Raw genomic sequence first — 27,412 nt, 5'->3', positions numbered from 1 at the left:
GAGTCTTATCAATGGGGAAACATTTGGTTTTTGTTACCAAAAGAAGTTGTTTGTGATTAATTCCTTTGATATATATGTGGCTGGAAGTGGAAAAAGGGGATGTGAGGAGCAGCGCACTGGGGGCAGTGCAGAAGGGAGGAAGGGGAGCAAAAGAACAGGTGTGAATCAACAGAATCCTGGGGCGAGGGGCAGCACAATCATAGAATCATAGAATCATAGATTATAGGACTGGAAGGGACCTCGAGAGGTCATCGAGTCCAGTCCCCTGCCCGCATGGCAGGACCAAATACTGTCTAGACCATCCCTGATAGACATTTATCTAACCTACTCTTAAATATCTCCAGAGACGGAGATTCCACAACCTCCCTAGGCAATTTATTCCAGTGTTTAACCACCCTGACAGTTAGGAACTTTTTCCTAATGTCCAACCTAGACCTCCCTTGCTGCAGTTTAAACCCATTGTTTCTGGTTCTATCCTTAGAGGCTAAGGTGAACAAGTTCTCTCCCTCCTCCTCATGACACCCTTTTAGATACCTGTAAACTGCTATCATGTCCCCTCTCAGTCTTCTCTTCTCCAAACTAAACAAACCCAGTTCTTTCAGCCTTCCTTCATAGGTCATGTTCTCAAGACCTTTAATCATTCTTGTTGCTCTTCTTTGGACCCTTTCCAATTTCTCCACATCTTTTTTAAAATGCGGCGCCCAGAACTGGACACAATACTCCAGCTGAGGCCTAACCAGAGCAGAGTAGAGCGGAAGAATGACTTCTCGTGTCTTGCTCACAACACACCTGTTAATGCATCCCAGAATCATGTTTGCTTTTTTTGCAACAGCATCACACTGTTGACTCATATTTAGCTTGTGGTCCACTATAACCCCTAGATCCCTTTCTGCCGTACTCCTTCCTAGACAGTCTTTTCCCATTCTGTATGTGTGAAATTGATTTTTCCTTCCTAAGTGGAGCACTTTGCATTTGTCTTTGTTAAACTTCATCCTGTTTAACTCAGACCATTTCTCCAATTTGTCCAGATCATTTTGAATTATGACCCTGTCCTCCAAAGTAGTTGCAATCCCTCCCAGTTTGGTATCATCCGCAAACTTAATAAGCGTACTTTCTATGCCAATATCTAAGTCGTTGATGAAGATATTGAACAGAGCCGGTCCCAAAACAGACCCCTGCGGAACCCCACTCGTTACGCCTTTCCAGCAGGATTGGGAACCATTAATAACAACTCTCTGAGTACGGTTATCCAGCCAGTTATGCACCCACCTTTTAGTAGCCCCATCTAATTTGTATTTGCCTAGTTTATCGATAAGAATATCATGCGAGACCGTATCAAATGCCTTACTAAAGTCTAGGTATACCACATCCACCGCTTCACCCTTATCCACAAGGCTCGTTATTCTATCAAAGAAAGCTATCAGATTGGTTTGACATGATTTGTTCTTCACAAATCCATGCTGGCTGTTCCCTATCACCTTACCACCTTCCAAGTGTTTGCAGATGATTTCCTTAATTACTTGCTCCATTATCTTCCCTGGCACAGAAGTTAAACTAACTGGTCTGTAGTTACCTGGGTTGTTTTTATTTCCCTTTTTATAGATGGGCACTATATTTGCCCTTTTCCAGTCTTCTGGAATCTCTCCCGTCTCCCATGACTTTCCAAAGATAATAGCTAGAGGCTCAGATACCTCCTCTATTAGCTCCTTGAGTATTCTAGGATGCATTTCATCAGGCCCGGGTGACTTGCAGGCATCTAACTTTTCTAAGTGATTTTTAACTTGTTCTTTTTTTATTTTATCCGCTAAACCTACCCCCTTCCCATTAGCATTCACTATGTTAGGCATTGCTTCAGACTTCTCGGTGAAGACCGAAACAAAGAAGTCATTAAGCATCTCTGCCATTTCCAAGTTTCCTGTTACTGTTTCTCCCTCTTCACTAAGCAGTGGGCCTACCCTGTCTTTGGTCTTCCTCTTGCTTCTAATGTATTGATAAAAAGTCTTCTTGTTTCCTTTTATTCCTGTAGCTAGTTTGAGCTCATTTTGGGCCTTTGCCTTTCTAATCTTGCCCCTGCATTCCTGTGTTGTTTGCCTATATTCCTCCTTTGTAATCTGTCCTAGTTTCCATTTTTTATATGACTCCTTTTTATTTTTTAGATCGTGCAAGATCTCATGGTTAAGCCAAGGTGGTCTTTTGCCACATTTTCTATCTTTCCTAACCAGCGGAATAGCTTGCTTTTGGGCCCTTAATAGTGTCCCTTTGAAAAACTGCCAACTCTCCTCAGTTGTTTTTCCCCTCAGTCTTGATTCCCATGGGACCTTACCTATCAGCTCTCTGAGCTTCCAAAAATCTGCCTTCCTGAAATCCATTGTCTCTATTTTGCTGTTCTCCCTTCTACCCTTCGTTAGATTTGCAAACTCTATGATTTCATGATCACTTTCACCCAGGCTGCCTTCTACTTTCACATTCTCAACGAGTTCCTCCCTATTTGTTAAAATCAAGTCTAGAACAGCTTCCCCCCTAGTAGCTTTTTCAACCTTCTGAAATAAAAAGTTGTCTCCAATGCAGTCCAAGAATTTGTTGGATAGTCTGTGCCCCGCTGTGTTATTTTCCCAACATATATCCGGATAGTTGAAGTCCCCCATCACCACCAAATCTTGGGCTTTGGATGATTTTGTTAGTTGCTTGAAAAAAGCCTCATCCACCTCTTCCCCCTGGTTAGGTGGCCTGTAGTAGACTCCTAGCATGACATCTCCCTTGTTTTTTGCCCCTTTAAGCCTAACCCAGAGACTCTCAACACTTCCGTCTCCTATGTCCATCTCTACCTCAGTCCAAGTGTGTACATTTTTAATATATAAGGCAACACCTCCTCCCTTTTTCCCCTGTCTATCCTTCCTGAGCAAGCTGTACCCATCCACACCAACATTCCAATCATGTGTATTATCCCACCAAGTTTCAGTGATGCCAACAATGTCATAGTTGTATTTATTTATTAGCACTTCCAGTTCTTCCTGCTTATTCCCCATACTTCTCGCATTTGTATATAGGCATCTAAGATACTGGTTTGATCTTTCCTCCCAGTTTTGTCCTGACTCTCCTTTCTCTCTGCCAATATAGCCCACACTCCCTCTTGTTTCCGACCCATCTCCCCGGTCTCCATATTCCCCACTTACCTGTGGGCTTTGCTCACCTGTCCCCGTCAAACCTAGTTTAAAGCCCTCCTCACTAGGTTAGCCAGTCTGTGGCCGAATAGGGTCTTTCCTCTCCTCGAAAGGTGAACGCCATCTCTGCCTAGCAGTCCTTCCTCAAATAGCATCCCGTGGTCTAGGAAGCCAAAGCCCTCCTGGCGACACCATCTTCGCAGCCAGGCATTCACCTCCATGATGCATCTGTCTCTGCCCGGGCCCCTACCTTTGACAGGAAGAATTGAAGAGAATACCACCTGCGCTCCAAACTCCTTCACCCGTACTCCCAGAGCCCTGTAGTCACTCTTGATCCGCTCAGTGTCACACCGCGCAGTATCATTTGTGCCCACATGGATGAGTAGCATGGGGTAGTAGTCAGAGGGCTGGATAATCCTCGACAATGCCTCCGTAACGTCTCTGATACGGGCCCCCGGCAGGCAGCATACCTCCCGAGATGAAATGTCAGGGCGACAGATGGGCGCCTCCGTCCCCCTCAGCAGAGAGTCTCCGACCACCACTACCCTACGTTTCCTATTCGCAGTGGTGGCAGCAGACTTTCCAGCCTTAGGGGTACGAGGCTTCTCCTCCTTTACTGTAGGGAGTGATTCCTTCTTTCCTGTATCAAGAAGAGCATAACGGTTACCTATAACCACGGCAGGAGGGTTCGGAGCAAGGGTGGAGCGCTGCCTGCTGCCAGAAGTAACCAGCTGCCAGTGTCCACCCTGAGCCATCTCCTCCTCCACCAGTGGTGTATCAGCAGTCCTGTGTACTGGGACAGCTACCTCAGCTGTCTCCACATGGACACTGTCGAGGAATTGCTCGTGGATACGGATGCTCCTCAACCTAGCCACCTCCTCCTGTAGCTCTCCCACCTGCTGTCTGAGAGATTCCACCAGCAGGCACCTCTCACATTGGATGGTCCCCCCAGCCTGGATATCAGTAAGTGGAAATTGCAAGTTACAGTCTTTGCAAAACCACACCAGGATCTGGGTAGAGGCATCCATGCTTAGGCACTCTGTCTGGCTACAGGCACAGGTGGAGGAGACAGTAGCAGTGCTGGCACAGGTGTTGCGGGTCTTCCTAACCATCGTAAGCCTCCCTCTGTCAAACTCCCGTATGCAGCCCTCCGTCAGCTGAAAGGGTTGTTTAAGCAACCCTGGTGACAGTCCTTCCCTTCTGTAGGAGTTAAGAGGCTAATTAACCTACTGCTACATCTACTTCCTTTCTGCAAGTCCTATGAGGCTTGTTGAGGACACTCCTAGCCTTAAGAAGGCTTTAGGGGCCCCTCATAACCAGCCACCACTCACTGGAAACCTTATGGGGCCAACATTCCTTCCCAGGTTTGTCAGGCAGCTGGCAGTTCCAGTCTAGGTCCTCAGAGACAAACAAGCTTTCTAAGGCATACAGTTTTGGGAAGGATGAAGTTTCTTACCCCATAAGGAGTGGAGTGGGGGGAGTTCAAGATCCTCTTATCACAGGCAAGAGGAGGGAGGTTGGAGACCCCTAAATGTCTTATATGACTTGTCAGAGAGTCTTGTGAGCTTGTCAAGGAGAAGCCCTACTTCTGTGCTGCAGTGGGATTTCTGTCTAGTGGACCACACGAGATTTACAGAGATTGATGAGGCCATGCCCCCCATGATACATTGCATGCCTCAACCCCATACACACACACACGCAGACACACATACTGGTGTAAAGTTACACCCATAAAACCAGAGGCCTGATTAAGATTAAAGATGATAACTTTTTTTGAGCAAATAGTAAATTATTGAAAAATTGATTGTTTGGGGTACCAACACTGTTTGTAAATTTGGGTTGGATTCAGTAAATAGTGTTAGCTATAAAAAAAATACTAAAAACAAAAATTTCAGAAATATCAAAATTTTAGTTTAAAAAATGTTGAAATGGTTCATTTAAACTGAATGTCAATTCAAAATGACATTGTACAAATTAAATGTAAAATCAAATTGATGTTTAATTTGGAAATATTGTTTTTCTTAAGGGGTTGGACTAGATGACCTCCTGAGATCTCTTCCAACCATAATCTTCCATAATTCTATGATCATTCAAAACATTTCATTCTGACTGAAATTATTTTTTATTTTTGTTTTATTGTTACAGAGTGTAAAATGAAGAAAAAATCAGTTTTTGTTTTAAATGAACTGTTTTCTTTTTGTTTTTCGGTTCAGCCACCAAACAACTCCACTCTAGATAAGACCTTTTCCTATATAAAGGGCCCATTTCTCTCTGTACATGTCATCTAAAGAAGAGTACAATAATTGAATTAGACTGACTTACTAACTCAAACCACTGCCATTTTTATAGATGCTGGAAATATGGGCTATTATTTCTCTTTAGTTAGCAGGTTGTAATACTTTCTGTAATACTTTGAAAAAGATCATAGTATCAGCTGTGTATCTCATGTTTATAATATATTTCTATTAGCTGTGATAGTTTATTGACAGATCTGGGTAACAAGAGTAAAGGAAGAATTGGGTGATCTTTATTGAGCTAAAACTTGGTCTGCTTTATAAACAGTGACTGAACAGTGAAGACAAAATAATAAAAAAAAAAAGTTTTGAACCAGAAAGCATAGAAAAGCATAACCTATACATATTTTCAGTATAAAGCAACTAACATTTTTAAAACTATATAGCTAAAATGTAACTTAAAGGATTCTACTCTTGAAATTATATTAGTGTCAGGAATTATATTTGAACATAGCAATCTTGCAAGCTTTCTAAAGATCATTGAACCATCAGAGGCAGGGAACACTGTGGAGACAGCAGACCAGATTCTCTGGACCAGGTGGTTTATGCTTAGCATAAGGCTGGAGGTCTGGCTTTCAGTTATCTGTATGAAGCCCCAATCCTATGGCTGTCAGAGTCTGTCTGCTGCCTTTGAGGGCTACTTAGGAACCAGGAATCAACCAGAAGAAAGGGCATTTAACCAACCCCCTTTTACATTGGGCAAGCAAACCAAGGGTACTCCTTTACTGACCATATCCTCTAGCTGCCCTAACATTACCGTATTTTCAAACCATACGGTGAGTGAGACATCATCCTCCCTGCCTCTTCCTCCTACATCCATAATAAAATGGATTAGGGTGACCATATTTCCCTATGCTGAACAAGGTACACCTGCTAAAATTATTCATATTCAAGCAAGTTCAACGGCTGTTAAAAAGAAATACTGCTTAGTTGGATTCTTTTTATTTACCTTCTTATCCTTAAGACTTTAGGGTTCACACGTGGAGAGGTGACACACACACACTCCCATACATCTCTCTCACACTGTGTGTGTGTGTGTGTGTGTGTGTGTGTGTGTGTGTGTGTGTGTGTGTGTGTGTGTGAGAGAGAGAGAGAGAGAGAGAGAGAGAGAGATCGACCAACCCAGTCCTCCTGCCCGGTGCTCTCTGCCTTTGCCTTCCATGCCTGGCTGGGCCCCCAGGACGGACCCATTTCTCCTGGTACCTGGCACTGTGTCTTCCTGAAGCAACACATGGTGGGAGGGGACGCAGGGTCACATGCCCTCCTCCCCAGATTTCTGCTAGGGTTCACACCAGAATGTGGCTAGCAGCAGCCTTTCCACACTGTAAGTGAAAGAGGGGACGGGAGCTGCTTCCTGTTGCAGTGGAGGAGGGGGAGAGGAAGGGGTGACCTGGCTCGTGTCTTTGCAGAGTTCATCTCTTCTCCCACCCCCCGCCTTGTGCTGGAAGCAGCTTGTCCTTTCCTGCCCACACAGTGTCGAAAGGCAGATAACACTTCCAGGCTGCTGCTGGCCACCGAGCCACCTCCTATCCCCGGCTACAGTGCAGGCAGGAAGGGGTTAAGCCCTAAGGATGCACTGTGCACCAGGGCCCAGGAACCTGACTGCAGGGGCTTCAGCAAACCTGGCCAGAGAGATGGCTCAGCAGTGGAGGGTGCCTAGGGGACAGAGAAGCCCCATGCTCCCCCGGGGGGGATGCTAAGCTCCTGCTCGGGGGACTGCTGTGGAGCCTGCTGGGTTGGGGCGCGAACAAGCTGGAAATTGCTTCCCCACTACCACTCCACAGCTTAGCTGAGAGGCAGAGAGTCTTCCCCGTGCCAGCACTGTGCGGGGCTCTGGCACATGCAGGGCTTCGGTCCTCCTGGCCAGGACACCAGACCAGAGCGTCTTGGGCTTTCCCGGGGCGCTGGCCCAACCAGAAGCCGTGGGGAAAGGAAGGAGCCTGCTGCCAGCCCATTCGTGAGCTGAGCGTTTCGACCAGGCGTTGGTTCTCCACACAGCACTGGGAGTGGAATGCGCCCCACCGAAGGGGGGAGGGGGCAGAGGAATATGGAGGAGCAGCAGGGTTGGGGGGGTGAAAGGGCAAAGCAGGGAGAGGACAGCGAGAGGGGGAGCACGTAACGGGCCGATGGGTGAGCTGCCGAGGCGATACATAACTGGCCGCTGCCTGGCACCTGCCTGCACTACAGAGTGCAGCTACTACATCAGTGCATCAGCCACTACAGAGTGCAGCCAACACCGGCTGAAAACAGGACGGGGGCGAGGCCCTGCTGGCTGAAAGCCAGCGTGCAGCAGGGGCTGTGCTGATGGACCAACGGGGGAGCAGCCGGCCCTGCACGCTGTAGCTTTGCCCTGCCACCAGCCTTGCACACTCACCCCTATCATCAGCCATGGGACCCTTCCACTCACCACTGAGTGGGCGGCTGGCGAGCAGGGATCTGGCCAGCAGCAGGACCCACCAATACTGATGGGGGGAGGAGACAGAAAATACAGGACAATTTGCCCATTTTTTAAAAAAAGTCGGAACACATGCAGGAGGGCTTAAATATGGGACTGTCCCTTTAAAAACAGGATGTCTGTTCACCCTGGAATGGATTGACTCTGGAAAGAGGTATGTCCAGCTCTCCTGGACTGGAGGGAGTGTCATTGCAACTCAGGATCTATAAGGGTGATTGAAAGGGTGAAGATGTATATGAAGGGTGGAGAGTAATATAGAGAACTTTTTATGCCTCTTGCATATATGTGTACACCCCAAAAATAAAATGTGTAATTAAACCTCACACTTACTTTTTGCTAATTGACACTCCTAGACACATATGGTGGGCAGATCCACCCTGTATCCATAATCACTGTCATTAATTTCCCAAGGTGCAGACCAAATACAGGGCACAATTCTAAATATTCACTGCTTTTAAAGAAGTCAAACACACTTCCATGTTACAAACTCACCTTAAAATTCCATTGTGCAAGTAAATGCTTCTTTATGCCTGTATCTTCATTTCATTTTTAAAAATAAAAGAATAATGAACACACATACTGCAATTAAAGAATGGGGGAAATGGAAAATAGAGGTAAATAAAGTGTGGTTGGCGTTTGTGGTGGTAGTGGAAGCACAATCAGTGCTTAACATTCCTTGGGAATTCTGTACTTGTTATGTTCAAGGTTCCATTATGCGGGAGGATGCTTTTTCATTGTGTGATGATCTGTAGATTGTGTGTTGTGGGTGTTTCTTCCCTTGATTTCCAGAGATTAAGTACAACAGGAAAAAATAATTTTAAAAAATGTGTCATAACTTCATTTAATGAATGCTGTACATAAGGAATAGTTTGAACAGATAGTTTGAACAGATTTAAGCAACATACTATGAAAGACATCAGGAATAAGTTATTTCTTAGAAATATAAATCATCTTATCACTGAAAGGCACCCAACCAAGGAAAATTGTTCTTGTAAAGACTTGGATTATTTTGTTCTTCAGAATCTTTAAAATTTTGGTCAATTTTTCTCTTCCATTTTAACGGCAATAAATTTATTCCACCTGCTAATTTTTCATTTGTTTTCTTTTCAGCTCCTTGTGGCTATAATGTAACTTCTCCAAATGGTACAGTTTATTCCCCAGGATTTCCAGATGAATATCCAAATTCAAAGGACTGTACATGGTTTATTTCTGTCCCTCAAGGCCACGGGGTTTATATCAACTTTACCTTACTCCAAACTGAACCAGTGAATGACTACATTGCAGTTTGGTATGTGACTGTTTAACATAAAATAATTGGTGTCTTGTTGATTTGTCCTTGACTTTGTGACTTTTTACTTAGTGGTGTTCTTTACAATGCAATGTAGGTTCCAAAGACACAGAGTAGTTAAGAGTAAAGTTAAAAAAAATAGAACATACACTAACTGCATAAATAGACAGAATAAGTTCCACATAATACGACATTCTTGTAGTAGGATATTAGAGAGATCAGATGGGTGAGATAATGTCTTTTATGGGACCAACACAAAAGTTACCCTTATGGGGCAGGCAGGTGATAACAGTTATGTTTGTTTTTTTAGTTGTTGTTTTTGTTAATCTGACTTTTAAAATGAAAATATTAATTAAAATATAGGGTTCATGTTAATTTGAAAATAATGGATATTAACATCATGATGCATTAGGCAGAGGAAGGAAAAAATTCAACGCCCCTTTAGCCTCAATTTTTTAGTTCCTCTTCGAGTGCTTGCACATGTCCATTATGTGTGGTGCTCCTCGTGCATTGGTTTCCCTCGTAGTACCTCTAGGGGCAGCACAACCCACCACCAAACTCCTTGTGCTGCAAGCGAGGGTATAAAGGGTAGAAATGTCCCACCCCTCCTCCAGTTCCTTCTTACCATCCAGGGTCGGAGCATTGGTGGACCCTGTGAACAACTACTCAATTTAACTAGTGGTGATCAAAAAGTTCTCCGGAGTTTTATTTTCTTTTAGGTGTTTATTAATATATAATTTTAAATTTATTTCTTTTGATTTAGCCTGTTTTTGTTTTTGGGTGGGGAAGGTTTCCAGTCTGGTTTGTCTCCAGATCCTACCCAGGACCAGGAGAACTTATGCCTAGTCCCAAGGGTTCAAACTTGCTCAGGCTTCAGGAAGGCTATGCCTGTTTAATGACCCTCATTCCCACTGCCTCCTGGGTGAGGGCCACATTATAGACAGGTGCTCAGTCTGTTGCTGAGACTGGAGAAGCTGAGGGAGGAACATCACCAATGTATCCTCATGGAGGCTGACCTTATACTGGCTTCAGAGCCCCCTTGATCATCTAAGGAAAGCTCTAGAAGACTCCTTTCTGAAGTGCTCCCCCAGCTGTGTCAGCTGAAAGAGGCCACAGAAGATCCTGGTCTCCAGGATAATCATCTTTGAGGCCCAGGGAATCAGACCAGCTACTTTTCTGGTGGTGACATAAAAGTCTTCTCTGATCACTGCAGGTACCGATTATGCCCAAGGCTTATGCCACAGCTAGAGCCTTATTATGATTATAGGTACCACTGCCGTCTTTGCTTCAGGGGGAGGATACTTGCTCATCACCGATGCAGCCATCTAGATTGTCAGCATCTGGTCACTCATCCATGGCACCATCTGTCTCAGACTTGGTACTGCCACATTCCATGGGACTGGTTCAGGATCCCATGCTGAGTATTACCAGCAGCTAGGAAGCTGTTCATGCTGCCCACGGTACCCCGTTCCCATTTGAGACCACCAAGTATCCCTCCTAGCACTGTGCCATCCTGGTTCTCTGGGTACTCCTAATCATTGTCAGACTCTGAATTGGACTCTTTTGTTTCCTGGAACTGAGAGTCTAGAGCCCAGTCTCGCCACTCTTCTCATCACCAAGGCTCAGAGAAGGGTCCACCCAGGTATTGGGATGTTTGGGCTAGGCACATATAGGTTCTGGTATTGCACCAGTCCTTAAAGTGTGCCTAGCTGTTGCCTCCAGCATCTGGATCTATATTACTTCATACAAGCAGATCGCCCAGGAATGATGGTTCCCCCACTGGTTCAGAGAGGCTGGTGACAGTTGATACTATACAGCTTCCTGACTCCCATGCATTTAACTTACCATTATCAGCTCCAGAATAACGGTCAGTACTGCAGTCCATACTGGTACCACAAGTTCTACCAAGAGAGCCATCACTCTTGCTTCAAGCCTCTTCTCCAGATGAAGCCCTGGTACCGGATACATCATCCCTGGATCTGGATGGTTTTAAAGTATACCAGGAGTCACTCAGGAGAATCGCAGCCTCTCTGGACATATAGGTGGATCTGTAGAGAAGAATACACACAGTCCAACTGACATTCTCCATTCCACTCTGGCAGGGAAGGTGGCCCTGGCTATAAACAAGCCAAAAACAATCTGGCAGCTGCCTTTGTCCATTCCGCCAATGGCCAAAGGAATGGAATGAAAATACCAGGGTCTATCTGTGGGATTTGAACAGTGCTGTGGGTCTGGTGAATAATAGAATTCCTTACGGTCATTATAAGGCTACTCCAAAGCCAAAGGAGGTTCATACTCTTCCTAGACCTTCATAACCTGAACAGATACATCACAACAATAAAGTTCTGGATGGTTTCTCTGGCAACAGTTATCCTTTCCCTAGATCCAGGAGACTGATATGCTGCCTTCAACTTACAGGATGTCTACTTCCATGTGGCAAGCCACCCTGACACAGGAAGCAAGGGTTTTTACCAAGTGCATGGCAGTGGTAGTGGCTTACCTTTTGCAAAAGGGATGCACACGTATATTCTTGTCTGGATGACTGGCTGGTCTGGGGCTGCTTCAGACACCAGATTCAGGCCACTGTTCATCTAACATTGTGTCTTCTAAATGCACTTGGCCTGCAACTAACCAAAATATGTCAATTTTATCACATATTACTTGGGGCAGTTCTGGATACATCATCTGCCAGGGCGCTCCTGCCTCTTTCAAGGTTTCGAACTCTGTGATACCTATGTGTGTCTCTCAAGAGGCATTCTCAGACTACTGTAAAGGATTACTCCAGGATCCTAGGTCACATGATAGTGTCTCTCACCAGAGTGAAACTTCAGAGGTCTGCAGACTAAGCTCAAAGTGGTATATTGTTCTCTGGTTCACCGCCTGGATAAACTGGTTCATATTGCAGATACTGTTTTTGTCTCTGGACTGGTGCATTAGCCAAGCCAACGTATGCAGAGGAATTCCCTTCTTGACTCCTTTCCCTTCTGTGACTCTGGTAACATACACCTTGGCCATGGAATGAGAAGCACATCATGGCACAAGGTGCAAGGATTTTGGACTTTCCTTGAAGCCAGACTCCACATATACATTTTGGAGTCGAGAAAGATATTTTGTGGATTGCAGTAGTTTGCCTCATGTCCAAGGCAAGATGGTCTAGGTTCTCACTGACAACAATGGAGTTTTTGATGCTAGGTGGTGTCAGGTCCAGCAGCCGTCATCAGGAAACAATCAAGTTATGAAACTGGTGTACTCAAAGCTCGGTCAAATGCATCCCAGTGGTTCAAAATGGTTTAGTGGATCATCTGAGCAGATCCCTCAGCTTAGACCACAAATGATCTCTCAACACAAATATTATGACTTGGATGTTTGGCCCAGGAGGTTTCTCCATCTGTGGACATATTTGCAATCCATCAGAACAGGAAGTGTCCCCATTTGTGCTAGAGAGCAGGTCACAGCCCTGGGTCAATACTGGATGCTTTCCTGTTTCTGTGGGGCAGGTACCTCCTCTGTGCATTCCCACCAGTGCCTCTGATTCCTGGAATAATTATCAAACTCACACAGGATTGCAACAGAATGCTATTCAGACCTCCATAATATGACCTCTCAGCAGCCCTTGCTGTTGTCAGTGACCAAACACCTCCAGGTTTAGCACCATGGATGAGTGCTGCACCCAGCTCCTCAAGTGCTGCACCTCACATTAGTGGCTGAGTATGGAGAAAGCACATTGCTCAGCGGCTGTCCAGAATGCTTGTCTTAATTGTAGCAAACCTTCCAAGAGAGCTACTTACCTGAGTAAGTGGAAGTCTTCCACACAGACTAGCATTCAGACAATCCTGTACTATCTTTTGAAACTTGAGTTGGGTTTAGCATTCAGGTCAGGGTGCATCTATTGGCTAGTTCAGCTTTTAATCCTTGAATAAAGCTATTTCAACTCACCCCATCATGACCAGTTTCTTGAAAGGTCTTGATAGATTGTTTCTGATGTTCAGAGAACCAATGCCTTCCTGGGACTTGAATCTGATGTTGTCTGTGCTTATGGACCCTCCTTTTAAGCCCTTGGTATCATGTTCTTTTCTGTGCCTATCAGCAAAGGCAGCATTTTTAGTGATCAGCAATTTTGTTAGGAGGATAGATGAACTAAATGTGTTGGTCACATATCCACCATACACAGCTTTCTACAAGGGCAAAGTCTAGCTTAGACCGCACCTTAAGTTCTTCTCTAAGGTGGTCTCTGACTTCCACATGAACCAATCTATCTACCTGCTAGTTTTTTTTCCCCAAAGCCACATGCACACAGAGGTGAGAGGAGACTCCACACTCTCGATGTTTGTCACACATTGGCTTTTTACCTGGATAAAACAAATCCCTTCCAGACCTCTTCCTAGCTTTTTGCATCAGAAGCGGTATGTATGAGAGGTCATCCAATAACAACTCAGACTCCCCAGGTGGATCACCTGGTGCATCACAATGGCTTTTACTGCTAAGGGAATAATGTCTTGTGATAGACTCATGGCATATTCCCAAAGAGCACAAATTAACTGTATTTCTGGCACATATCCCAATTGTAGACATCTGACAAGCAGTCACATGGTCCTCGATCTGTATTTCCAGCAGTCATTATTCACTGTCTGCTACTTCAAGGAAAGATGCAAATGTAGGCAAGGTGGTCCAACTGTCCCTCTTCAGAGGAGACTCCAAATTTCATCTTCTGGGGTAACAGCTTGGGAGTCATCTACAATATAGAGGGGTAGCCGTGTTAGTCTGAATCTGTAAAAAGCAACAGAGGGTCCTGTGGCACCTTTAAGTCTTTAACCTTTAAGTCTTAAAGGTGCTACAGGACCCTCTGTTGCCATCTACAATATAATGACATATGCAAGCACTCAAAGAAGAAAAAAGGTTATTTAACTTCTCATAACTGTTGTTCTTCAAGATGTTTTGCATATGTCCGTTACGCAGTGCACCCTCCTTCCGCAGCACATGAAAGTCTAACATTAGATTCCAGTGCGAAGAAACTGGAGGAGGGATGGAGAATCTCTATCCTTTATATTCTCACTCGCAGCACAAAGAGCTTGGAGATAGGTGGGGTTACCCCATAGGTACTGTTAGGCAAAATTATCTGGCACTGCTGCCTCAGGCGCACACATGTCTACAATATGATGGACATATTCAACACACCTCAAAGAACCACTGTTGCAAGAAGGTAACTAACAGTGGTTGGTTTTATTTTAATTTTATTTATTTATAGTTGTCATTAGTGGCAGCATGTATTTATGTTAGGATGGAGTAATTTTCAAAGCTGGTACTGGAATGAATAGCGATAAATGCATTAAACACACTTGACAGATGACAATTGTTGTATACATAACATCTTATGCACTGTTTAAAACATAGTTCATGTATACTCTGGTTATATATATATATATATATATATATATATATATATATATATATATATATATATATATATATATATATATATAATATTTGTCTGTGATCAAGAAGTTAACTTGATAGGCTTAGGATAGACAAGACATGAATTAATGCACTGGGTTTTTATCTGTAAGAAGTTGGACTGAACTCATCATAGACTGAAGTGAGCAAATATCCTTCTGATCTAAAGATAGTGAAAGGGCAGAAGCTAAATGATTTCTGGAGTATAGTGTAGTAAAGTACATATCACAAAAGCTTCTTGATTCAGCTTGGGTTCAGCAGGTGTAACCTACAGAGGGTCCACAAAAGAAGTGTTCTAGAGGTTGGAAAGTGAAAACAGTGTTTTAATTGTTCTGATTTTTTACCTGAAATGTTTTTACATAATGTTTTTACATAATGATACTCAAAATGAAAGTAGCTTAATATTATACAAGTGTATATATATATGGTGTTTGTTCTGCTGTTGTGAGATGCAGAACTCTTATTTGATTTCTGAGCACATGTCTACAGCAGTTGAGAATGAATGGCAATCATGAACAAAAGTGTCATCCTGCAAATCCTTACTCCCTTGATTGTACTGGAACTACTGGTATAAAAAAGGCTTGCAGGGTTTAACTTGCAGGCAATAAATGTATCATGTGATTTCAAGAGTTCTCCAGATATGTCAAATGATTTGTTTTTCTGAGGTACAACTGATTTATATGTGAAACATAGGAAGTGAAGGAAAGGAATGGAATGGAAGAGAGGTGTAGAAAACCTCAGGATTCTAAAGGTAGCCTGTAGAGATCTTACCTATGCAAAAATTTAAGTGACTATTGCATGCAAAGGGTCAGGCTTTGACGTTATAAAAAATATTCAACATTGCCTTCATAGACTGAATACAAATGAAACAACCTCAACCACAGTAGTTAGGTTTAACTTGCTTTCTCAAAGATTTAGCCTGCTGTCAAAAGAAAATAGATTGTTAATTTAAATTTTAATTATATAGGTTTTTACTAAGACTACTTTCTTTCTTTTGGTCTCTAGGGATGGTCCTGACCAAAATTCGCCTCAGCTGGGTGTTTTCAGTGGGAACACAGCTCTTGAAACAGCTTACAGCTCGACCAATCAAGTTCTTCTCAAATTTCACAGTGACTTCTCAACTGGAGGGTTCTTTGTCCTCAATTTCCATGGTCAGTCTGCTTCCCGGAACATATAGGTGTTCAGATCAGTTTGTGGATTTTATGAATATTTCCTAACCATGATGTCCTTATTGATAAAATAAATTAATCAAGTTTACTTGGCCTGCTATTTTAATGTAGTAGTGCAGATTTTCATGCACATTTTTAAAATTCTTTAGGTCTGAGTCTTACATTTTTGGACAAACTGAACTCTAAATATTAAATGTTGAACTATTTTGTTTTTCATATTTTGTGGCAAAATCCTGGCCCATCTTTTATGCAAAAGTTCACTTATTCAGGTGTAACTAGGTTCTGTACCATCTCTGGTCATCCTCACAATGATGTGAACAGTATAATGGGGGGGCTTGAACACTAACTACTCTCAGGGCACACAAAGATACTCAGGGATGAGAGTACCTCATATGCATGCTTTCCCCTTCCTGTCCTGAGTGGCTCTTTATGGATCTCAATCCATCTTTCTCCTTGCACAATGCCTGCAGAGGTGCAGTAACTCACACATCTGCCAAAATTAGAGAGGTCTGAGGATTGATTTCCATTATGATTTATTTGTTTGTTTTTTAACTTTTGTAACTTGACAGGTGGAGGAGGGATTCAGAGGATATAGGGAGCAGCTTTATTCTTAACTGAGCCTGATTTCCATGGAAGGAGAGAGATTAATATGTGTAATATGTGCATTCCTATCCCTAGCTGACATCTTTATTTTGGAGATATTAGCCAGGATTATCCTCGTAGGCTATCAGAGAGAAAATCAAGCTCTAAATGTTCAGTAGAGGTAAAGACAAACTAAGTGTCCAAAGCTACAAACATGTTAGTAATTGTAATGCTCATTTTTCCCAATGGAACTGTTCAGAGCAGTAAATACTATGGCCAGTAGGACATGTTTCCTGAAATTGTATAACCTCAAAAAATTTGAAGAGTTGATAGAAACTAGTTTAGAATGAAATGGTAACTATTTCACATTTGTTTTTTTAATAACTTATTGGTGGCATTGCATTAGTAGTCATCTGTTTTTTTTGTTTGTTTTTGCTAAGTAAAACATATGTTGAGTCAAATTCACCCCTGGTTTCTCTCAGCTGTTTTAAACCAGAGATGAACTGGACTGACTAATGTGTGTGAGATGTATATTTTTATATTTCTAACAGACATTTTTCATATTGTTTTAGAAATATTATGCAAAATCATGAGCTGGGTAACCATCATGTTTTAACTGATTTGTTTAGTTGTGAAAATTTAGATCCAGATCTTGCAATGTTGACTGTGCATGGGTTTCAATGTGAATCCATGTGGGCACACAGGTGCCTATGCACAGCCAATTGTAGGATGAGGGTGTAAACTTCCATTATAATAAATTGTATTAATCTAATACTTAATAGTATTTAAATTTTGTTTTGTAGCTTATCCACTAAAGAAATGCCAGCCTCCACCAGCAGTTCCACAGGCTGACTTACTTACAGAAGATGATGATTTTGAAATAGGTGATAAATTTGTATTTCATTTTCTCATAAAACTAATGCTAGCACACTTGGCCATTATGCAACTTTCACTTAAAATCTAGTTAAACCATTACTACATCTCATTCTCCTCCTGAGTACATTTCTAAGGTTTCCCCAATGCCTGAAAATATAATACAATATGGAAATCTTCCTTTTATTCCTTCTGTCCTCTTCCTGACTGACAATATGAGTGTCATATTTCAAGTTTTCTTCTCCTTTTACATTTCTACATTATTTTATATAGTTACTGTATAATGTATTTTAAAGGGAAATATCACATATTTCACTTTGTAAAAGATATTATAGATCATACTGAGGAGTAATTAAAAAGAGTCTGTCATTGATCCTTTTCAGGAGACTTTGCCAAATACAAGTGTCATCCTGGTTTCACCCTGGTTGGAAATGACATGTTGACTTGCAAACTGAATGCACAATTGCAGTTTGAGGGCTCACCCCCATTTTGTGAAGGTAACTCTGTTTTTGTTTAGACTGTATATCAGATTCATTGAGCATTCTTTTCAGTTTTCTTTTATCCTAAATGGAAATGTCAGCAAGATTTTGGAACACTTTAATTTCCTGTGGTTTCCATCTCTGTTTAATATAAATGTTTCCAGGTATTTCCTCAGCAGATAGTTCAGCATAGTCAAGGAAACAGTTTTGAAACCTGAGGTCTGATTAGGAACCTAAATAAAAATGGCCTTATTTTCAAAGGTGTTGATCACCCGTTATTTCATTGTTTTATGAGTGGCTATACTTATCAAGTGTTATTATTGAAACATAAAGTATAAATGTGTTAACATGACCTAATGTGTGTTGCACCCCAGAGGGAAAATATGTCTTTGTTGTCTTGTGAATGTTTCAGCACATGTCCTTAATTTAAACATTTGCGGGATAACCAATAAAAGATTCACCTGGGTTTTCACCATGATATTTCGTACTATGTGATATTGTAACATTTTAAAAATGTGCTTTAAAAATACTTGTGGTAAATTTAAGCATTTACAGGGAAACATTGAAAATCTTTTGATAATTCACATTACATATGAATGTTTAATGTGTTTACAATTTCAGGATTTAAGAATGTACATTAATTAAATGTGAAAAAGTATAGGTATGTGTCCCATCTATTTTTGTATATTCACACAAAAACAAGTGAAAATATCTTCAAAACCTGACAGGCAACACATTCATATTTATGATGACAATTCTGTAAGAAAAGTTTTTTCCAGAATTTGTGAGGGGATTTAATTTTGTGTTTGGGTTTTTTTATATATTTGATGGCAAAAAACATTAACAAAAATGTTGAAACAAAAAGAGCTAAGAAAACTCAAAATCATAATCATAAAATTCCTTCCTTGATCTCCAGCAAACTTTTGAAATGAGGGTCTATCATGAAAGAGGAGCTGTCCCTGAAATTTGAAGATAACTTTCGTTTGGGGGAGATTGAAGAGCAGTCAAAAATCAAACTTTTCACAAGAAATTAGTTGTAACTTTTTCTGGGGAGGGACTGTCAGCCTTCCATAATTTCAAAGTATATATTATTTACAGTGGACATCACTGAAAAATAAGCACTTATTGTGATACCATATTAATACTTCTCTGTATATATTACTGAATGTTACCCTAATTTTCACAAAATGCTTAGTGAGCACCATGTAATTGCTAAAGACATCTGACTACAACTGTATTAATAACTTTAACATGATAAACATTAACTTGTCCAGTTTCTTTGGTCCTCCTGTAAAGGAAGTAGAATGTAGGGCTAAGACTTCTACACTTGTAGGGATGATGTCCACTGCTTGCACAGAAGAAGCCATTCTCTCCATGGCCCTCTATGAGCCTGGCCAATCTGCCACTAATAATCATGCACTTTTGTTTTTCCAGTACTCACCCAGTTGTATTCTAAATATAGAAAAGATAATACCAAACTCAATACTGCAGTACTGCATTTGGTTACTTTTTAATTGTATTCACTGCAGAATATTATGTAAATAAAAATGCTATGTGTTGAGTTTTAACATTTATATCAATGTCACATTAGGATTTACATCAGGATCACATTAGATACTGGTGTGTGCGTGTGTGTTAGTGTGTATACACTCGCACACAAACTCTGTTAAAAAGACATTATTATGGTGGCAAAATCAAGCACTCAAAAGTTAGGAAATGCCAGAATTAAGGTTGTCACAGTAATATCTTAAGTTTTCTTTTTTTTAAAAAAAGAAAGTTTGAATTCCCTAAAACCCATTGACATTTCATCATGTGACATCATATTGACAGCCAATTGGATCATCAGCATTTTGTTAGAACCTATATATCCACCACATAGACCTCTGCAACTTGAGCTAAGGGTGTAACCGACAGCAGTAATGAATTGTCACTCTGTGTGGACCAGCACTAGATAGGGATGAGACACACTTTGCCAGTGGGTTGCACAGATATTCAGGAATCTTGGGTTCTGTTTATTCCAGATTCTGGAGGGCAGTGTGCTTTGATGGGCACAGACTCTTCTGCCCATCCCTTCTCCCCTCCCTCCCCCCCAAAAAAACATTCCTTAACCCCTTCTACCTTATCCTTTCCCACCTGTCTATTTGCCAGTCCTGTCTCTTCCCCATCCCAGTTACATTCTTCTCACTTAGCCAATCCTAGTCTCCACTTCTCAGGCTTCCCATCCCAGTCTCCTTGCCTAGACATGCCTAGTCTCCCTTTCTGGACTCCCCATCCCAGTGTCTCCTGGCTCCCAGTCTGTCTGTTCCACTCCTGGACTCATTCTCATTGCCCATAAATTCCCAGTAGCACCCTCGTCCACAGTCTCCTTGTCCAAATTTAACATCTCCACTGGCCTTCAGTCACACACCCTCCTGACCATGCTACCCATCCTCACTGGCTCCTAGTCATCCTCCCTAAGCTACTCATTCAACCTCAGACTCCCCTTTCCTGTTTCCTTTTCCCAGTCTCCCCCATTGCTGGCTCCCTGTCCCAGGGTTTTCGTCCAGATAGTGCCTGTTCTACCCCTGCAAGTCAATGCCCAGTTTCCCCCTCCTCTAGTCCCCAGACTCCAGTCTCGTTTCCTTCCCCCAGGCACCTTAGATTATTCTATTCTTCTCTTCCCCTTCATGTCCCTTCTGCATTTGAATCAAGTAACTTCCTCTTCCAAGCTGTGTGGGCCAAGCAAGGGGTCACTGAGAGCACAGGAGAGACAGGATCCTTGCTGTCAGTTCTCGTGTCCGGACCTGGTCTTGGCAGCCCAGAGCTGCAGTTGCAGATAAAGTCCTGCTCAATGCAAATGGAATCGTCAGAGATTTTAGCTGTATAGCAAGTCTCTACTGAGCATGTGTGAACTGTGATTTTTTTCAAAGGCTTATAGGTTGTCCAAATTTATGTGGATTGATACAGGAACAACAAAATGCAAATCTCTGACATACAGGTTATTCCTCTACCAAATTTCAAATCCCTTCTCCAAAGCACGGGAGTGCTAGAGCTTCTCAAGAAAAAGGTTTCCAGAATGTTTAACTTGAGAAAAACAATGTATTTTTTCCCTAGACTTATTCTCAGAAATGGCTGGATTGTTTTGGCCAAAATTGCTTTAAAAAGAAAATCAGTCTGAGGTAGATATCCAGCATATAAAATTTCAGCCTGAACAGTTAAAATTTGGCAAAGTTGTGAAAAACTGAAAACAAGGTCTTTCAATGGGAAGTGTCAAACAACCTTAATAATTGGAGGTGCTATCAGTCCCCCTATAATATGTGTGTGTGTGTGTGTATTGTTGGGAATATCAGGTGGGAAAGTGAGTCACACATGCACCTAATTTAGGCTTAATCAACTTTTCCTTTATTTATTAAATTTCAGACAAAATGATTGCCACTTATAGTGTCTGAACATATATTTATGCCAGATGATAAACAGATAAGACAGAATGGGTAGGGACCCAAGTTATCAAATTATGGAGTACCAGGAAGTTCTCCTGTATTTCATGAGGTTTGTTGCTGCCTCTGGTTCTTCAGTCTCATTCCTTCCATTTCTAGTCTGGTATATCTCCAATTTTGTTCTCACTCACCTGACTCCCTATGCATATCCACATTATAAATTAATTAGTGTTTCTCCAATAAACGTTAAGCATTGTATTCTGCATAACCAGTACAATGCATAAGGAATATTGCTTTCCTACTTACAATTGTTGACTGATATCTTTTTAAATGTTGTCTGTTTATACAAAAAATAGTTGAGAGATGGATCCTGAGTTGATTTGGTGCAATTGATAGTTTGGGGTCTTTTTAAAGGGCAATTTTTGGATGTAGGCTCATTTTTAGTGATTATTCATGTTATAAGTTTATATGAACCCATTATCCATCAGTTATAACATCTCTAAGAGAAATAATCTTTTCCATCAGGAGCTGTACTATTCTGTCTGATTGTATCCTCCTGAAAAGAAGGGTTCATGCATAGCTGCTCACTGATAAAATCTTCTCCATCAGTAGCTGCACTTCTCTACCACCAATGTTCTTCAATCACTGCCTTTAGCCAAACTTCTGCATACACCCCTTACCAAATTATCATCTCTCAACACAAACACCTATTAGACCAGCATCAACAAGGGCTGCTGTTGGGATAATAATCTGATAAAGAGGTGTGTGCAAATAGATGGAAGACAGGAAAAGTTAAGGTTGCTGTGCATAATGCATGGTGTATGTCAGTGTAGTATGGTGAGAGTCCATCAGTGGAGGAGTAGAGGATGTATGTACTGTTAGGTTGCTTAATTTTTTATTTCCTTGCATTAGTGGGTTTGTATTAAGCATGTTATATGTGTAGTATAGGTTATATGTGTAGAGGTGAACAGTGAGGTGGCAAAATTTGCAGATGGCACAAAATTGCTCAAGGTAGTTATGTCAAAGCTGACTGCAAAGAATTAGAAAGGAATCTCACAATACTGGGTGACTGGGCAACAAAATGGCAGATGAAATTCAGTGTTGATAAATGCAAAGTAATGCACATTGGAAAACACAATCCCAGCTATACATACATAATAATGGGGTCTTACCACTCAAGAAAGAGACCTTGGTGTCATTGTGGATAGTTCTCTGAAAACACCTGCTCGAAGTGCAGTACTAGTCAAAAAATCTAGCACCTAATTAGGAAAGGCATAGGTAATTAAACAATAAATATCCTAATGTCGCTATATAAATCCATGGTATTCCCATACTTTGAATACAGCATGCACTTCTGGTTGCCCCAGCTCAAAAAATATATATTAGAAATGGAAAAGGTACAGAGAAAGGCAACAAAAATGATTAAGGGTATGGAACAGCTTCCATGAGGAGAGATTAAAAAACTATCATTGTTCAGCTTCAAAAAGAGATGACTATGGGGGAATATGAAAGAGGTGTATAAAATCAAGAATAGTGTGGAGAAAGTGAATTAGGAAGTTTTATTTACACCTTCACATATTACAAGAACGGGGGGCACGCAATGGAATTAATAGGCCAGAGGTTTAAAACAAACAAAATGAAGTACTTCTTCACACAGTGCATAGTCAATTTGTGGAACTCATTGCGAGGGGGTGTTGTGAAGGCCAAAAGTATAACTGTGTTAAAAAAAGAATTGGAGAAGTTCATGGAGGATAGATCCATCAATGGCTATTAGCTAAGATGGTCAGGGATGCAACCCCATGCTCTGGATGTCCCTAAGCCTCTGACTGCCAGAAGCTCGGAGTAGACAACTGGGCGGGGGGATGGTTCACTTGATTATTGCCCTGTTCTATTCATTCCCTTTGAAACTTCTGGCATTGGCCACTGTCGGAAGACTGGATACCGGGCTAGATGGACCATTGGTCTGACCTAATATGGCCATTCTTACGGTCTTACATAACTCTTTCAGAACAAAGGAATTTTTTATTTGTATATTATTGCTCCTTTGACACAAGTATCCAATTCTGACAGTAGTGTTGCCCCTCAGTCAAGCAGAAACAGATATCTAGGGCTTTGCAGGTCAACATCCCAGTAGAGGAGAAATCAGTGACTTGGAGTCTTCATGTATTCTAAGTATAAGTTACCGGTACTTTATTTTCACATATTTGCCAATCCTGAAATGAGATGGGCAAACAGCATGTAGGGCAATCCCTTCTTCTGGGAATCTCAGCTTGACAACAATGCCCAGTTTCCAGGGAGAACTCTGCCTCAATAATTGACTTTAATCAGAGCCCAAGGCAGAGAGCAAACTCTCCTTCTGCTTTCTCTCTTTACTTTGTGTTGCTTATATGATTCACAGTAGCTTTAGCTGACCAGACTATCTGGCCCCAATATTTTCATTATATAGAAACACACAAACCACTGCACCAGGAAGTACATAATGAAAGAACCTACATATTTCAATCAACAGAGGTTGTTTTTAGAACAGGATGAACTGTTCACATGTGAATTTCATTAGCACCTCATTAGGCTGCTTTTTTTCCTTTCCTCCTTTTTTTAATAATAATAAAGCCCTGTGAACCAAAATTCTGTTCTGACTTACACTTTAATTATGTTGTTTAGTCAGTGCTAGATTTGTCCAGAGGTATTAAATGTTTTTGACAGTCAGCAAGCAGTAATTGCACCCAAAATCCAGCTTTTGTTTCGAGTTTACAGTAATAGGAACAACTAAACTCTTGGCCATTTAAATAAAAACACAAGAGTCTGAAAAATAAACTAGAAGATTCTTATAAAAAACTACAGAGATTTGAGGAGCCTCTGATAATGGTTAGCCATCTGTAAAAAACAACAGACTAGCTGGCTTTCTACAATTCTTGCAGAAGTTGTGGGAGCTATTGGCTCTCTCTGAGCCCAGCAATACTTGCTGTTTCTTTGTAGTCCTTTGAGATGTTGTAGATGAATCTCACCCACTCTGTAGTTGACAGCTTTCCCCTGATGTGTAAACAGATTTGGTGATTTTCTTGCTTTCTCTGTAGTCTTGTTAAATGCAACTCAGGTATATTGGTTTTAAAAGTTACCCACAATTATTCATTACAGTTCTTGACTGTTTTGCTTATCAACTCTTATACATTTGGTCAATAAAATAAGTAGACATGGTTATTGTTTTTATTTTTATGTAAAATATGTTGTAATAATTACATTACTTGTAGTAGGCATGATGATTCAGACAACCAAAACATTCTGTTGTAAATTGGACTTTTAACATGAGCCAAAGTGGATGCATCTCTGGGGAGAGAGTTTTAGGCTATTTTTTCTTGGAGCTATTGTGCATTTTTTAAACCAGAGATTGCTACTGGAGAAACGTTCAGCTCAGATGTAGTGAAGCCTGCAGTGATTTCAGCACTTTTATACTATAGGTGGGAATTGCTCTTGGCAATGGTATTAAGAAAATAACTTGAAGTAAGAAAAGAGAAAACTGGAGAAAATTAAGTGAAAAGTATGTGACACTGTAATTAATTAATGTGCAAACATACACTATTAAAATTCATATCACACAAATGTTCAAACTGAAATAATTCTAAATTACTGTGGATTATAAATTTAAGGTTAATGTGTTTTCCATTTTCTTTTTTCTTGTTCAAAAATATTTGTATAGCACCATAAATGTAGATGCTATTTAAGGACAAAACTAAAACATGTACATTCACTCTGAAGAACTTGAAATCCAAATAAGATTCTCGTGAAATGACACAGCCAAGGTAGCAACATTTTTCAATGACTTTGAATGCTATATTGTCAGTGGACACAAATGGAGAAGTTGCAATACTTTCTAGTTGAGACTGGATCATGACTTCTGTCTTTAGGCTGATTGTTAAGAAAAAGCATTTTGCTGCATGCGAAAAGCAGTCAAAGAGAAACTGAATGTCCTTGAGGATATGGGCCAATAAAGCACAATCATCAGCGAACAGTAATCCATGAACAATTGTCTTCAATACTTCTGCCTTTGCATGCAGATAATGCAAATTCAGGACATTTCTATCTATATAGTATTGCACGTAAATGCCATAATCAGTGTCTCTGAATGCATCTATTAGAACTGCTGTAAACACGATGCTAAATAAAGTTAGCACAAGAACACAGCCTTGTTTTACTCTACCGGTAACAAAGAGTTTTGAGAAGCAGCCATGGTCAAGGACATGAACTGCATTCCTGCATGAAAAGATTTAATAATATTTCTTAGGAACTGAACTTGTGGAGGACAGTCCACAAGCCATCTCAGTTTACAGAATCAAAGGCCTTAATAAGATCAACAAAAACTACATATAGATCTTGATTCTTCTCACAACATTTCTCCTGAATTTGCCAAAGTGCAAAGATTATATCTGAAGTACCATTCCCAGCACATTGGCTTTCAGGCAGTATCTTCTCTGCAAATTGATTAGTTAGCCAGTTTAGCAAGACTTACTCAAGTATCTTTCCTGCAGTAGCAAGGAGCGAGAGGCCACAATGTTTACCTCAAGAAGTGTACTTGCCTTCCGATTTGTAAAGGTGAATAGTGTTGACAACTTTAAGTTCCCATGACATAGCCTATTTTCCCAAAACTTTCAGTAGAGGTCATTGAGCTTACTGATCAGCTCATGGCCCTCATATTTGAAGATCTCTGCAGGGAATACAACCTGGACCCACTGCTTTGATGTTTGATATTTGCTTGACAGCTTTCCATACTTCAGATATGTTCAGTGGAATTGAGAGTTGGTCTTGAATTGGAAATTGTTCAAGATCATCAAGCACTGGTGCTGACATTGTGGTCAGGCAGTTCAGAATTTTATTAAAGTGTTCAGCCCATCTTTTCAGAATTTGTCCATGACTGGTCAGCAACAGCGACTCATCTTCATTCCAAATATGGCTGATACCATTAGAATGTGTGCTGTACAAGGTCTTCAGCTCATCGGAAAACCATTTGAAGTCTTTTTGGTCTGCCACTGATTGAAGCTACTCAGCTTTCATTTTCCATCAGCTGTCCTTCAAAGATTGAGCTATAAATTATGTTAAGCTAAATAGAGGGCAGCAGTACAGGAAATGGAGAACATTAGGATTATTGATGATGAGAAGAAAGGATTACTTTTAGCAATGGATTTCAAGAATGGAGTTGAAGGAACTGATGTTTGGCAGATAAAGACAGGGGGGAAATTTGAAGCATAGTGGATTCCATGTTAAAGATCTGAGGTGAAATCCTGGCTCCACTGAAGTCAGTTTTGAAATTTCTGTTGACTTCAGTGGGGACAAGATTTCACCTTTGAAGCAGAGTGGGGAATGGGAATGAAAGGAGAAGTAAGCCAGAATGATTGAGTAGAGAGCATTGGCATGGGGATAAATCAAAGCAGATAGGTAGACAGGCACAATTATGAAGGGCTTCGTAATTGAGTGTATAAACTTCAAATGTGACAATTAAACTGAGAGAAAACATTGGAGAGATTGAATGAAGAGGTCTGTTGTGGTTGGAGGTGTGTGTTTGTGAGAGAGAATGAATTTAGCAGTAACATTTTGGTCAGACAGAAGAGAAAATAGTTCATTATGGACAAATATGGAAAATGGTCATTTCCTTTCTTTGCACACAAGTTGTTTGCTTCGTTAAATATGTTTTGTTTTCTCTTCTGGAAAAAAACATTACTTGTTATTATTCCTACCAACTAGACCACTAATTTTAGTCAATTTAAATCAAAATATATATTTTTCTGGGAAAATATTAATATAATAATTTAAGTGTTATTTCTTCAGGTTTTTTAGTTTCTCTTCGCCTTTCCTTTTGTGAGTCTGAATGCAAAATATTATTTCATAGAAGCATTTGTGGTTTTATACATTATGGCAAAAAAGATTGCTTGAAGAAAGGTTGCTTAAGAATTTCCATTGTAATCCCCTTTTTGAGCTGTTCAAAATGATCTGGAACTTTCACTTATAAGTCTGAAATTTTCCAGGTATTTTGAGGCCTGACTTCTTCTTGAAGATTAATTTTATTAGGACAGCTTGAGTAAAAATGGATTAGCCACTTGGGAATAAGAGTAAAACAAAAGAAATACACTTTTTCTGTTATGAAAAAAACAAGCCCTATGATGTTTTTTGAACAACTTTTGTGCTGATGTAACTCAGGGTCTAAAGTTGAATTTTGGCAATGAAACCAGCCATGCTGAGTGTGACATTTTTGAGT

The 27,412-nt window shown here is 41.0% G+C and overlaps 1 protein-coding gene across 5 annotated transcripts in view; it reads left to right on the top strand.

Annotated features, from left to right (window-relative positions):
- The window catches only part of CSMD1 (CUB and Sushi multiple domains 1), a 1,932,406-nt gene that overhangs the window by 1,714,371 nt on the left and 190,623 nt on the right, over nucleotides 1-27,412 (top strand). For all 5 annotated transcript variants that reach the window (XM_008163737.4, XM_005289701.5, XM_065587776.1 and 2 more), the window contains 4 exons: nucleotides 9,021-9,198; nucleotides 15,655-15,800; nucleotides 17,204-17,284; nucleotides 17,657-17,770. In XM_008163737.4, the coding sequence (XP_008161959.2) occupies nucleotides 9,021-9,198; nucleotides 15,655-15,800; nucleotides 17,204-17,284; nucleotides 17,657-17,770 (519 nt within the window). The remainder of the gene's footprint in view (nucleotides 1-9,020; nucleotides 9,199-15,654; nucleotides 15,801-17,203; nucleotides 17,285-17,656; nucleotides 17,771-27,412) is intronic.

The sequence above is a fragment of the Chrysemys picta genome, chromosome 3 (assembly GCF_011386835.1).
Source record: "Chrysemys picta bellii isolate R12L10 chromosome 3, ASM1138683v2, whole genome shotgun sequence".
Classification (NCBI taxonomy): domain Eukaryota; kingdom Metazoa; phylum Chordata; order Testudines; family Emydidae; genus Chrysemys; species Chrysemys picta.
The sequence above is the reverse complement of the archived record's forward strand: the minus strand, read 5'-3'. Positions and strand labels throughout refer to the sequence as shown.